General features: G+C 35.4%; 1 protein-coding gene across 3 annotated transcripts; it reads right to left on the bottom strand.

Annotated features, from left to right (window-relative positions):
• Positions 1-5,052: 5,052 nt before the first annotated feature.
• On the bottom strand, positions 5,053-9,412 carry LOC149934997 (syntaxin-7-like). Of its 3 annotated transcripts, none has more exons than XM_090153969.1 (9): positions 9,321-9,412; positions 8,858-9,005; positions 8,386-8,567; positions 8,161-8,301; positions 8,035-8,096; positions 7,785-7,957; positions 7,633-7,715; positions 7,374-7,507; positions 5,053-5,872 (listed from the first exon to the last, which is right to left on the bottom strand). In XM_090153969.1, the coding sequence occupies exons 2-8, from the start codon at positions 8,964-8,966 to the stop codon at positions 7,412-7,414; spliced, it is 846 nt and encodes a 281-aa protein (XP_090010095.1). In that variant the 5' UTR covers positions 8,967-9,005; positions 9,321-9,412; the 3' UTR covers positions 5,053-5,872; positions 7,374-7,411. The 3 variants fall into 3 exon arrangements, with proteins under 3 accessions (XP_090010095.1, XP_090010094.1, XP_090010096.1); XM_090153968.1 differs by having other exon boundaries at positions 9,271-9,366; XM_090153970.1 differs by lacking the exon at positions 7,374-7,507 and having other exon boundaries at positions 9,271-9,367.
• Positions 9,413-13,693: the final 4,281 nt, after the last annotated feature.

Here is a 13,693-nt window from a genome sequence, read left to right as displayed (position 1 = left end):
TCCCCTCCTCAACTATTCCTCCATGGTGTACCGTTCGCAAAGCTGGCAGTCCGCTCAACCTTCTTCAAAAACAAGTTTTGCGGGAAGCGTAAATGCAAAGCGAAGCATCGAGGGTAAGAAAATTTCAAGGGTGACAGGCAGAAGAAATAGTTACTAGGTCTTTAAGCTCGAGCCCATTTTTATGAATCGTGTACTTTACGAGCATTCAGGCAAAACGGGTTTAATTTCTAGTCAAATTTAAAGATAATACAAAATCTAGTTGCAAATTGAGTGTGTGCAATAAAATAATTAGCGATTTGACCTGTATGTAATTGTAATTTTGTTATTTCTGGTTATTTCGTTCTCAATTCATCGTTAAGACTTGGATGCTTTTGTATATATACCTATTTTGCTTTTTGAAAGTTTTTAGAGCGAAGAGGTCGGTGTAATGGTTAAGGACGCGGACTATAATTAGATAACGAGTGTGAATTCGAATCTCGCTTCCGCAAATATTTTTTATTAGATTTTTTCATTTTAATTTTACTTTCAATTTGAACATTTTCTCTGCTTTTTAAAACAAATATTTTATATCAAATAATTTATATTACTTAAATTCCTCGAATAATATTACTTCAATTCCTCGAATTCATTCTCTTGTCATTTTAATTTATTTTTGGGCTCCCAATGCCATCTTGTTATAAAAAAAATAACTAAGAATTTTGGAATTGCTGTATTTTTAACTTATAATTATTTATAATAGTATTTAATTTCAGTAGTATTTCCAAAAATATTAAATTACACTCTTTAAACTAAAATAACTACTAACAATAAACAATCTGATCAAACCACACGGGTACACGATTCATATTACAAAAATTTATTTTTTTTTCCTTGTTTTAAAAAAGATAAAATTTCAATTCAAGGCGAGGCAGAGACACATGGTGACGACACCATTCTAATTTGACCATAAAGAAAAGCGTTCCCCCGGTAAAGGCGCCCACTATTAAATCTACTGCTACGACGTTGCGCAATATGCAAAAAGTCATGACTTTGAGATCGTTATTGTTCTTGACAATTAGAACTCGAAAAAAGAACAATAGTTCATCATCAACGATAAAAAATTGTAAGTTCTTTTCTACCGTTTTAAATTGCAACTCATTTAAAGGAAATATAACCTCTGGTATTTCTGTCGCCCTCCAAGGGTTCCAATATTGTCCGCTGCCTCCCATGGCTTTTCACACCTGCGGCGCTGATAATTGCTGATTGTGAAGGGAATAAACGAAATTGATGGGGTCTTCCATAAAGAACGCGTTGGAGGTTCTATTCTCTTTAAGGATTAATATAATAATTTTATGAGATTCCCGAAATTCATTCTCTATACTATATTATTATAACCATAAGACTATCAAGGTCCCCTAAGTTTGAATTGAGCATAAAGGCGCGTGTATTCAGCACTAGACAGGCGGGGGAGAGAAAAAAATGGAATCTACGCTACCTGGTGGGGAAAAAGAGCAAATCCTACCAACCCACCTCACTCCTACCACCTATAGAGTAATGGCACTGTGACGTCCTATAGATAAAAAATTTGCGACCAAAATGGCGGCCATGGCCAAAGCTACGGAGTGCTACTACTCTATACTACCTCTTGCCATCCGGTAGCATGCATTGGGGGATTTATGCATTAGTTTCAATTTTTCATTCATGTAGCCAGTTTGGCCAGTCATTTGTCTAACGTTAAAATCAAATTCGTTTCAAACTTAGGGGGCCTTGATAGTCTTATGGTATAACGTGAATATTGCCAAACAGTGGCGTAGACAAGGGTGGGGTTTCCGGGTCCAGACCCCCCCCCCCCTTGGGCCTACCTTTGACTGAACTAAATTTCCACCCACCTTCTCGACCCCTCTTAACATTCACATACTTCGACCCACCCCCCTTGGCGAATTTCTGGCTACGCCACTGTTGCCAAACGTCTCACTACAACACCTACCGCTGTAATGAAACACCTGTGTTAACAATTATATTCGACTTAGTTTAAGTCTCGCCCGTTTTCAGGGTCGTATTAAGGCAAGTGCCAAGTGTGCCATGGCATAGGGGCCCCCGTCTTCGAAATAAATGTTTTTACGCACAATCCTTAGGGATTTGTGCTCGGATTTGTGTGTATTACGATCACCTACTGTGTAGCCGCCGCCGCCGTACACACGATTGCTCGCGGTACGTTAGTGGTACAAAGGCGATTGATATCTCAATCGGTAGGCACTATTATAGCCTAGACGGGATTTTAAAAATTTTGGGATCGGAGCCCGAGAAGTTGCGCATATGCCCAATTTACTATTTTTAGTTTTTTCGCTTTGTGTGGTAGATATTTTATTTAAAATTAAGTCCGATAACGTTAAAAAAATATTTTTGGTTAGGTTAGGATTCAGCGGATCTACACCTTCAGTTATATCAGTAAATATTAAATTTAAGTATAGTTTCCAGGGTAATTTACGGGACCCCAATTTTCGCGGTTTTATATTTTCGCCTAAAAGTCTACATAACGTTCCTTAATTTAAGTCCGATTTTCATGAGAGTTATATTTTTAAATAGCTGTGGTTTCCATATAACTTAGATTTGCAATTACGTTGCTTAATTTTAATTCTAAGTGAGGTTTTTTGGACAGCGTATACGGACCCCCCCTCCCCCAAATTCCGACAATGTAAATCCGCGTGTCTATAGAGTTCTAAACGCCAGTTTCTCTCTCGCAATTTTCAAGGCCGTTCGCGCCGAGCTTTCAACGTATGCCCAGAAGTAACAATAAGTGTGACACCCAACGTTTTACGCCCTTTTTACGCACGTCCTCCGACAGGAAGAACGAAGAAGGTAAGTAAGATTTGATCAAAAACCACAAGTTTTGTTACTTCTAGGCCCATTCCAGCTTAGGTTGCAGCAGTCGCGTTGAAAAAAGTTAATTTTAAGTGAGTTATTTAGCCATTTCGCGTCATACCTGAATTCTTTACGCGCTGAAGCTATATTCGCATTCCATTGAAAGCCTGCCGAAATAAGAATAACGTATGACCAGGCGCGTAATAAATAAGTGTGACCGTAAATATTTGTTATGCCCAGAAGTTAAGAATAAGTGTGCCACTAAATATTTTTATCACCAGCCGCCGTACACACGATTGCTCGCGGTACGTTAGTGGTACAAAGGCGATTGATATCTCAATCGGTAGGCACTATTATAGCCTCAACGGGATTTTCATAATTTTTGGGATCGGAAAAGCCGCCTGAAATGACAATAACGTATGGGACCAGGAGCGTAATAAATAAGTGTGACCCTAAATATTTTTTATGTTCAGAAGTCAAAAATAGCTGTTCCACTAAATATTTTTATGACCAGAGGTATTTTTCTGGCCAGAAATGATAAATAAGTGCGACACCGATAAATTTTAAAATTTCTATAAAATATGACGGGAAGTGATAAAAAAGTGTTAACACTTTTCGCCAGACCTATATTTTCGGTTTCATCAGTAATAATGACCAGAGTATATTTTTATGACCAGAGGTATTTTCCTGGGGTGATAAAAATATTTTCGTGATTTATGTAAAGATGTATGACAATAAGTGGGACAATTCTTTGTTCTGTTTCCACACCACCTAAAGAGGTAAGAACTTTCGGTGCGCTTTTTTACACACAATCCTAATTATTACGATCACCTACTGTGTAGCCGCCGCCGCCGTACACACGATTATGCCGTACACACGGTTGCTCGCGGTACGTTAGTGGTACAAAGGCGGAAGTGGGGTATTTGCCCATTTAAGTGATTTTTGCCGATTTTCGTCTTAAAATGTACGTACTTTTTTAAAATGAAGAGTGAATTGTTTGAATATTATATTTTTAGTTGGTACTACTGAACTACGATTTCGGTTGCATTAAGAATTTTTAATTTTAAGTGAGATTTTTGGCCAATTCGCGGGACCCCACAACCCGCGTACGCACTATTGTCATATTTGAATTTCGTGCCAATTGATACAAGCGTAGAGCTCGTCATTTGGATACGAAATATCCGTTTTATTTGTTTTTATCCATAGCCGAAAATTAATTATAACCGCGAATAATATTCTTAAATAATTAATAACCGAAATTTTTATGAATAATTTTAATTTTTGCGGTGTAAAAAGAGAAGAGTGTGAGCGCGTTTTTTTGTTTGAATATTTCATCGAGCAGTTAGTTTGGCGGGAAGCGTGAATAAACTTTGGTTTTTTTTCCGCCCCCAACGACCAACCCCCTTAAAGGCAGAGTGACCGAAAAAAACAAGTTAATAAATTCATGGGTATTTTTTTATGAATTTGCGAATTTACATCACTTTTGGTTCCTAAACTACCCAAATGTATGATATAAATTTCCTAAAATAAACACATTTCAATCCCAGTTTAAGAATTTCTTTAAATCATATTTCCACTAATTTCAATAATTTAAAAGAATTATGTTCATCGTGTTTTGCTTACCTATTTCATAATTGATACTTTCCGTCTATCAAACGATAGGAAATCACATGGCCTCAACAGCTTTTGTATTGCTTTGCCCACCCGGGTCTCCTGAGAGTGGGTGGCGCCCAAATTTTAATACTTCAACTTAGGATGGTATTTTATATATTTAACGATAGGAAATCACATGGCCTCAACAGCTTTTGTATTGGTTTGCCCACCCGCGTATCCTGAGGGTGGGCGGTGGCCACTCTTTAACATAGGATGGTGAATTATATATCAAACAATAGGAAATCACATGGGCTCAACAGCTTTTATATTAGTTTGCCCACCCGGGTCTCCTGGTGGTGGGCGGCATCCACTCTTTAACTTAGGGTGGCAATTTATATATCAGACGATAAGAAATCAAGTAGCCTTAACAGCAGCTTTTGTATTAGTTTGCCTACCTGTGCCTACTAAGGGTGTATTTGTTTGCCCACCTGAATACAACGATGTGGAACTAATATTACGGCCTGGGCTGACTTGTTAATTTATACTTTCACTCGCGAAACAGACTTAAGTGTCACATATTGTTACGTATGGTTCAAGTAAACACCTAGGATGTAATAGGATGGCCTTTAGTAATTTATTCTCATGCTTTAAATATAAATACATGGCAGAATATAAATCGATCTGCTCAACGATAAAATATTATTCTTATAACACCCTTCTTTTATACAAAGGATTTTTTTAACTTTCATGAAACATATACAAGTCTTTCTAACTCTGTGAAGACGATTTCAAGTTAACCCGAACCATATATTGACACTTTTTAAAACATCGTCTGAACTTCACTAAAACATGTGAATATTCTAAGCTGTTTCATAGTGAACGAAGTTTCAAAGAGTGTAAATAGATGATGCATGCAAATTTCAAAATCGTCTCTCGAGAACCAAAGGGCAATGGCAGGGATTTTGTGTAGACAAACTTCTACAGTGTGAAGTAAAAGGCAGTACAAAAAAGATAAAGCCTACACGTGCTTAGCTTTGGCTTATTAATTACAAAAAAACTGGAATGTTCTATAAGAAAAAATCCAAATACTATACAATTACAAATACCACTTACATATTCTAAGTAAATTTAAAATTTATATTAAATTTACTTTGGGCAAATAAATACCAATTTTAAAACCAATTAGGAAGAAACCATCTAATGCAGTAAAATTTGATTCAAATTGAAGATAAAAATAATTATAAATAACATCAGGGAAAGAGGATTTTTTTTACATTTTATACTGGTTAATTAATAACTGTATTCTAATAATGCGATATATATATTGGTTTTGCACATGTCTATATCTTTAATTTGATATCCAAATTATTAACCCTATCATAATGGCCACAATAGAGAATATCAGAATCAAAAAGCAAGATCTGCGTCTCGCAGCACCCTAAAAATTCATTAAAAAACTTTAGAATAGAAATTTAAGAACTATTGGCAAAATATCAACACACAAACGCATGTTCGATTTTTTTATTTTATTTTTTGGGATACTTTAAACGTTACTGAACATTTCTGTGTCAAAATTATTTTGCGGAGATGATAATTCGTAGAGATATTAATTTTGTAAATTTTACGTTTTTTAGTGTTACCTTTCGCTTCATTGTTGTTGGCGAAGTAGGGTACGCAATGGACTTAAAAGCAATAAAAGTTAAGCATTGTCAAATTTTTATTTGCAGAAATGATTAAACTAGCGTAAATTAAATGTTAGTCAAACTTTTTACATGGCCACGCTCCCTTGCCAAATTTTGTTACACTGACCGCAAATTTTGGTAAAGAACACAAGAAGAGTGTAAAAATACCAAAATATAATCATAAACTAACAAGGAGAGTACCCGAGGTGTTTATTGCCGATTTTGTTCAAAGTCGAGCGTAATGTAGACCTATATGAGATATGAAATTTCCCAAAAGGATACGTTGCACTAGCCATTCGATTTGCCATGACAACCGAAAATGTTTTTGACCACTTAAAACAAAAAATTCTCCATTTAAAAAAGCATGGGATTTTCTCGGTTTCACTACGAAAATTAAAAAAAAAAAATTAAAATCACGAAATGGGTAATTTGTACCACATTTAGGTAAATTTCATCATTTAAGGAAAAAATCTTGTTTTTGTTTTAAGTGATCAAAGACATTTTTGGTTGCCATGGAAAATCGAATGGGTAGTGCAACGTCTCCTTTTGGGAAATTTTCATATCTCATATAGGTCTACATTACGCCCAACCTTGAACAAAATCGGCAAAAAACACCTCGGGTACTCTCCTTGTAAGTGCACTGCACGTTCGCTATGCTCTCGTGCTGGGGCACCAGCCCTATTCTTGCTAATCACGATGGGCCGCCTAGCATCGTGACATAGAGGCCATATTGCTAAAAAAAATTGAAAATACTTTGCCCTGCCCATTATGGCACAAAACAGAAATTTGTGTGTACCCTACTATACTACAAATGGAGAAGTAACGCTAAAAAACGTTAATTAGAGTTAATTTTCAAAAATTAATATCTTTGCTAATTTTTATTTCCGCAAAATAATTTTGACACAGAAATGTTCAGTATCGTCTGAAGTATAAAATAAAAAAACCAAAAAAAAACGGACATGCGTTGCTGTTTTGATATTCACCAGAACTATTTCTGAAATTACAGTTTGTCTCTACAAATTTTATGACAGTCATGCACCATGCATTGATTTAAAGTTTTTAAAACTCGCAAGCTGGTCATAAAATATCATAAATTATCTACAAAATTACCGTGGGAAGTCACAAAAGAATTTGGGGTGATAAATTAATACCAAAGATTAATGAGAACATACTATTTAAATTCTAGCCAGCATATATGCTTAAAAATACAATAGGCCTAAATTTAATGCAAATATAAAAATTAAAAATATACTGAACTGATTTGGTGTGTATAAAACAGTGAGTGGTTAAAGACTTCAGTTTCTAACTTCGAGCCCTATAATGAGCCCAATAATTGCCAAAACGATTACACCAATAACTATAAGGCAGAGCATTTTCTTTCTGGCCGACGTCTGCATTCAAATGAACCACAAAAAACACCACACATGCAAAAATAAAATAAAGCAAGTCAAGATACTCGAGCCTTTGTAAAAATAATACCAAAAAGATTTTTTTAAATGTAAAAAGAAATGCAAACCTGGTGCTTCCTGGCTTTGGACAATTCTTCAACAGCAGTTCCAACTCGAATAGAGGAACTTTCAATGTTAGCTTCGATACTATCTAAAAAATGAAGTGTCTCAAATTTAAACAACTTCTTTGAAATTTACGCCTTAAGTTAACTATACATACCAACTACAAGTCCTTGATCGTGAACTAAACCGGCCAAATCTTTAAAAATTTGGTTAACATCTGTAATATTTGATTCAATTTCACGAACAGCAGCTTCCCTTTCCCTCAAGAGTTCTAAATTAACCTCTTCTTCCATTTGCAATGCTACAGCTTGAGTTTGTGTTTGAGTAGGGCTATATACAGTGAAATTAACTATGGTTAAAAGTATGGTTTAAACTTGGATAAAAAGGGGTTGAAAAAATATAAAAACCTGGCTAGATCAATTAAATTATTATAACCACCAGATGTTTCGCTTCCATCTTGAAAAGGATTCTACATAGAGAATAAATCCTTAATGTTGTTGAACATACACTTCATTAGTAAATTTAACCAATACCCCATTTAATCCAGAGTGAGCCCTAGCTCGCATTACGCTTTCCCTTTCCTTTTTAGCAGCGTCCCTTTGAGTTTGTTGGAGGTTTTTCAAAGCTTCGGAAAAGTCATTCGCTAACCTATCTTTCATCATTTTGTATTGCTTCTACATTAATAATATTTAAAAAAAAAACAAAAAAAAACACTATTTAATGAAAAATCTTTGAAAAATTTGTCAGGGTCTAATCACCTGTTCAGAGTTGCTAAATGATGTTGATAAATTATGATACATTGAAGACAAATCTTTTATATGGACATTAGTGTCCTTTGCAAGTTGATTCGTATAATGCTGCACTTTGTGCAGTTCCGATCGTAGGTTTTCAGAATCTTGGGGAGTTCCAAGCTGACTAACCATTCTTTGCATAGACGCCACTGGGATACAAATTAAGCTCTTAAGAAATTGATGGAAAGGTAACATTTAAAAGGAGTAAACTTTGATTGAACTGAGGGTTTTATTTAATTCTATCCAAAAGTAGATTGGCTTTAATGTTCAAATTACAATGTTTTGGTTCCAGATTTGTCATATAAGCTTCAAAGCATACAAATTAATAGAGGTAGTGAAAGGACAAATTAAATATCATTTTTAATTAAAAACAATTACACCTCATTTCAATCTCTAATTATTGTTTATTTATTTAGCTAAGATTCAGCCTCAAACATACCATTTTGTGATATTTTCTGAATATCTGTTCCAATGGTTTGTGACAGTCTTTCAAATTCTGTGTTTGTTTTATCAGCATTATATGGGGAATATTGATATCCCTGCGACATGGTTTCTGAGGAGAATGAGTTTACAAGGAACTACAATTCCTATATTAAAAGAAAACATACTTTTAATACAAGAATATGTAATACAATATGAAAATTAACTTTTTTTTATCTTAAACATGACATGTAATCTTGGATAAGTAATGGAAGTAAGCTTGTATTAATAATCCAAGGATGTAATTTTGTAGATGTTAACCAAGGCTTAAAAAGAGGAGGAACCTGTCATCGACTCATTCCTCAAGTAATATTTTTTTCTAAATTAACTTCTGAGTTCTTAACAATTACTCAAAATCTTCAGTATACTTACAAATTTAAAAATTTACTATTTTAACCATTTAATGTCGAGACAACACTGACCACAAATATATCTGAGCAGAGCAGTTCCAGGCGAAGGGTAAAGATATATTTCAGTAATGGGCTTATGATAACTTGTCACCATAGAGGTACAATTGAAATCTGGTAATCGCGGGACAAAAATTTAGCTTCAAATCTGAAACGTTATCACTCGACGATGTTGCCATCTATCTCTAGCTGTGGGAATCATTAAAGCCTGAAAGCAAAATCCACGTATATCATTCTGATTTGCGTATTTAGTTACGTGGATTTTACTTTCAGGCGACGTTGTTTCGCGCGAAATTGACGGATTTTGAAATGACGTTTTAGCGCGCGACACTACAGGTACATGTCTTGGGCACACAGCCTTCTTTGCGTGCTTTTTTGATCATAAGATGTAGAGGTATTTTCACGCGCAAAATGAATTTTAAAAGCCGTCAATTGACGCCAAATTTTAAACGGAGGATTAGGCTTAGCAAACTAAACGCGTCTCGAAGTTACAGTGATTTATTAGACAAAAGTAAATTAATGTAAAAAGATTATTTTTAATAGGCTATTGTAATTGTTTAATAAGCTATTGTAATTGTTTAATAAACACCATAATGGGTCGAAACGTTTTAGTTAAAAGTTTGTGTTAATACCGGTAGAAACCAAAATGTTCAATGCATAACTAACAAGTAAGTGTATAATAAAAATGCCGTTCAGTAAAACACCGGTATCAGCGGCATAGAAATCAGATAACAAACTAGAACGCTTAATCGAATGGCATTAGATTCTTGGCTAAAACGACAGTAACGCCATCTGCGCTGCCTAAAGAGGCGCGCTCGCGCGTAGCTTGGTTAAAGGTTTTCCCCCACCCCATTGAAATTAATGTAAAGTTGGCGATAATTAAACGTTAATTAACCTACCAAATGATATAAGAAATATTCCACTGACAATTTTTCCCGTTTATATAAACTTAAATGTAATATAAAATCGTCTTGAAAAATCGTTTATCGCTTTATAACATTCAAAAATAATATTTTTCCCGCACCATGTAGATAACCGAGCATCTGCTCGTCTAGGCATGGCCAAGGACAGTAGATACAGGGACGAAAAAGCAGGAAAAAAAATTCCGATTTTAAACGTCTTCATATTCACGGGGAGTTAGATGTAAACAAACCGCGGCCATTGTTAAGACGTGGTTCACCATGGACAGTATTATTGTAATTAGTTTTTACAATTTGGATGTTAAATTAAAAATAAAACTACGAGCGTAAATAAAAAAATGTCCATTTGTTTTGAACACTTAAGCCTCGTCACGAACCGCTAAAATTAGGTGACCGACATTTTTTTTGTTTACAACTAACTCTCCTTGCGTTTAGGTCGTTTTAGGTGATATATTCCAACAGAGGCCGACAATAGACTTTCTCGTCCCTGTATCTACTGTCCTTGGCATGGCCAACTTCGCGCGCTCACTACGCTCGCACAGGTAACGAGCGTAGTGAGCGCGCGAAGTTGGCCATGGTCTGGGTAAAGTTTGTGTTGTCAACCGGCTTATTAAAAAGAAAAATGAGATTTTAGAAAGTAGGTTGTAATTCGGAACGATACTTTTCACGAATTTTGTCATCGGTGAATTATAAATATGACTTGAAATAAGTTTCATGGTTTATTTGAAAAGCTAGTTTCAAAACTTTTCATCCATTGGTTCGTTCAGAATGTATCTTTAAAGTAGACGAAAATTTTAAGGCGCGGAATCTTGCCCAGTCTTAAGCCTCGGTTTAATCTACTGCGTATTTTGAAACGGAAAAACCCGATTACTATCGTTAAATCTTGGTTAAATGATGGCGAACGCTGCTTGTAATAAGAAACAAATAACGAAATAAGTTCTAAGCTTATTTAACGCCAAAAATTCCACGTATTTCGTTATTTGTTTCGTATTAAAAATATCATATTATTAATCCAAGATTTAACAATAGTAATCGGGTTTTTCCGTTTCAAAATACGCGCGTTGACAATGCAAACTTATTATATTATTAATGTTCATAATTTTAATATTATTTTTGAATGTTATAAAGCAATAAACGGTTTTTCAAGACGATTTTATATTACATTTAAGTTCATATAAACGGGAAAATTTGTATGTTGAATATTTCTTATATCATTTGGTAGGTTGATTCGCTCGCGTTCTACATGTCGAACAGTCTCATCGGTGTCGTGTTTTCTTTTCAAAGCATTGATACTGGTCTTTGGGATTTATTCCTTACGGCAGTCAATATTAACTTAAATTGAAGTGACCCATTATTCCGACTTTCATTTTGTCTCACACATCCTTCACAATAGCTTCATTTTCAAGCGATTTATTGCAAAAATAACAAGGGTTAGCTGGGTGGTAAATTTTAAACGCGGTTACATAAAGAGCGGCGGATGCGTTTTAAGTCAACGAAGGCGCAAAATTGTAAGACGCGTTTCAGGTACAACGTTAAAACCGCGATTACGACACAACGATTGCTCGTATGTAAAATGTTCATAGAACATTTTTGGTAGGAAATAGCCGGACGCTAATGTTCATACTTGGGTTTATAGCCGTACATACAATACTAACGTAGATATTCGCGATAAACCATTACTGTGCACCGGTTTCCCGCATAACCATTGCTCGTAAAACAACTATTTCTAACAGTAACCTGTTTTTGTTTGAGTAATTACTCCTAAAATATTTAATTACGGAATTTTGAACCATTCTTCATTTTTTATTTAAAAAACTATCTTTCTATGATTTGAAAGAAACGCGTTTTCTAGTGCGTTCTTAGCGATTGGAAATTATGGTAAAAAGAAAACTATTTCTAACACTAACCTGTGAAAAGATATGTTTTCTTTTGAGTATGTACTCTTACACGATTTGATTACTTTAATTAAACATAAGTTACTTTAAAGATGTAAAAAAAACCGCGTTAGCGTCGAGCTAAAGTCGGCCATTTAATTTTAGGCGAAGTAGAGTGTTAGTTCACCAGTTTGGCACCGATGGCGTAATTTTTGTTGCCAGCCAAACGAAAAGCATTATCCAAAGGCAGGGTTTTTTAAAAGTTCTAACAGTAGCGAAGCGACTTTACCCTCTCTGGTTCTAATCGGAACCCGTGACAAAATTTCAAAAATCGTTCTAGTTTGTTATCCGATTTCTATGGTCAGCGGTGACTCAGCGGACTCACCGGTGAGCGTTTCTGAACGCAGCCAAGGAATAGAAGGGATTTATATGAGCAATGATTTAATATTTAGCTTCCCAATTAAAAGAAAGACTTTAGTAAAGAAATGGCTTGAGGCTATAAGGCAACTTGATGCGACACCTGGTCCACAACAGGAAGACGCGATTTGCGGGGTTCATTTTGATCAGTCTGCTTATCGTGACAACGCGAAAATAAGAGCGTTGTTAAAATTCTTCAAATAAAGGAAAAATACATAAGAAGCATCAATCTAGAAAATCAAGGGGCCTCAAATAAACGCGTTACCTTAAAAATTGAGTTGCCGGTTCGAAGGTGCTTTAACCATGATCATATTTGACCGTGATGAAACACTTCTCTCAGATTTGAATGTTCACATGTTTGACCAAGAGGTGGGTCTATAAAAGATAAAACCATGAAGCATCGTGACATAAGAGGGGTGCTTCTAGAGCCACAATTTATATCTGATGATCGAAACAGTTATCATTAGTTGGTGGCGTTACCTATCTTTCAAAGAAAATATATATTTTTTAAATGTCGTCTGCTTATACTCGTTTCACGCTAGTTGTAGACAGTGTTGGAAATAAGATTTTTAAAATTACTGGTCAATGTGACCACTATAGATTTTACGGAGAATATTCGTGGGGGAATCCATAGCTTGACTACATGGGGAGGGGACCCGTTAGGGGAAAAATTCAATAGTGGATGCAGAGGTAGTACGGTGGTGGTGGTGGCCACCACATGGGAGATTGTATAGGGGGGTCGATACGCTCGTAAAAGAGTGTATACCGCCTACTTAAAAATAAATTAATTGGTCATGACCACCCTTTTCTGCCCCACCTCCCCCCCTTTTATTTTACCTCTGAAAGTGAATTGCTAATAGCGATTAGGAACTATAATGAGTTTTATTTATCACAAACCAAAGAGATTTGATATTTATCACATTCTTTAAAGGGGCTCCAAAGTTCGATGGCAAAAAAAAAAGAAAATTGAGCATGCTTTTCTTCCCCCCCCCCAACCCCTCACTCGGCCTTGGCAGAGGCGGGCAGAGTCAACCGTAAATTTCACACTTTACTGACTTTACACACATTTTGCCACCGAACTTTGGAGTCCCTTTAAGGAACTTCAAAAATATTTCCTCATCTTCTTGTTCTTCGAATAAAAACAGTTTTACTTTTTGTTTCTAAAAGTCATAAAGAA

This window comes from Leiobunum rupestre, chromosome 7, assembly GCF_980474605.1.
Source record: "Leiobunum rupestre chromosome 7, qqLeiRupe1.1.hap1, whole genome shotgun sequence".
Classification (NCBI taxonomy): Eukaryota; Metazoa; Arthropoda; class Arachnida; order Opiliones; family Sclerosomatidae; genus Leiobunum; species Leiobunum rupestre.
Note: the sequence above shows the minus strand (reverse complement) of the source record. Positions and strands in the feature narration are given on the sequence as shown.

Excerpts from the sequence above, each read along its gene's own strand:
- LOC149934997 (XM_090153969.1), bottom strand. The coding sequence starts at position 8,966 with ATGTCGCAGGGATATCAATATTCCCCATATAATGCTGATAAAACAAAC. Across the intron at positions 8,302-8,385 it reads CATTTAGCAACTCTGAACAG|AAGCAATACAAAATGATGAA; the intron begins GTGATTAGACCC and ends TTATTAATGTAG. Across the intron at positions 7,716-7,784 it reads CGATCAAGGACTTGTAGTTG|ATAGTATCGAAGCTAACATT; the intron begins GTATGTATAGTT and ends TTCATTTTTTAG.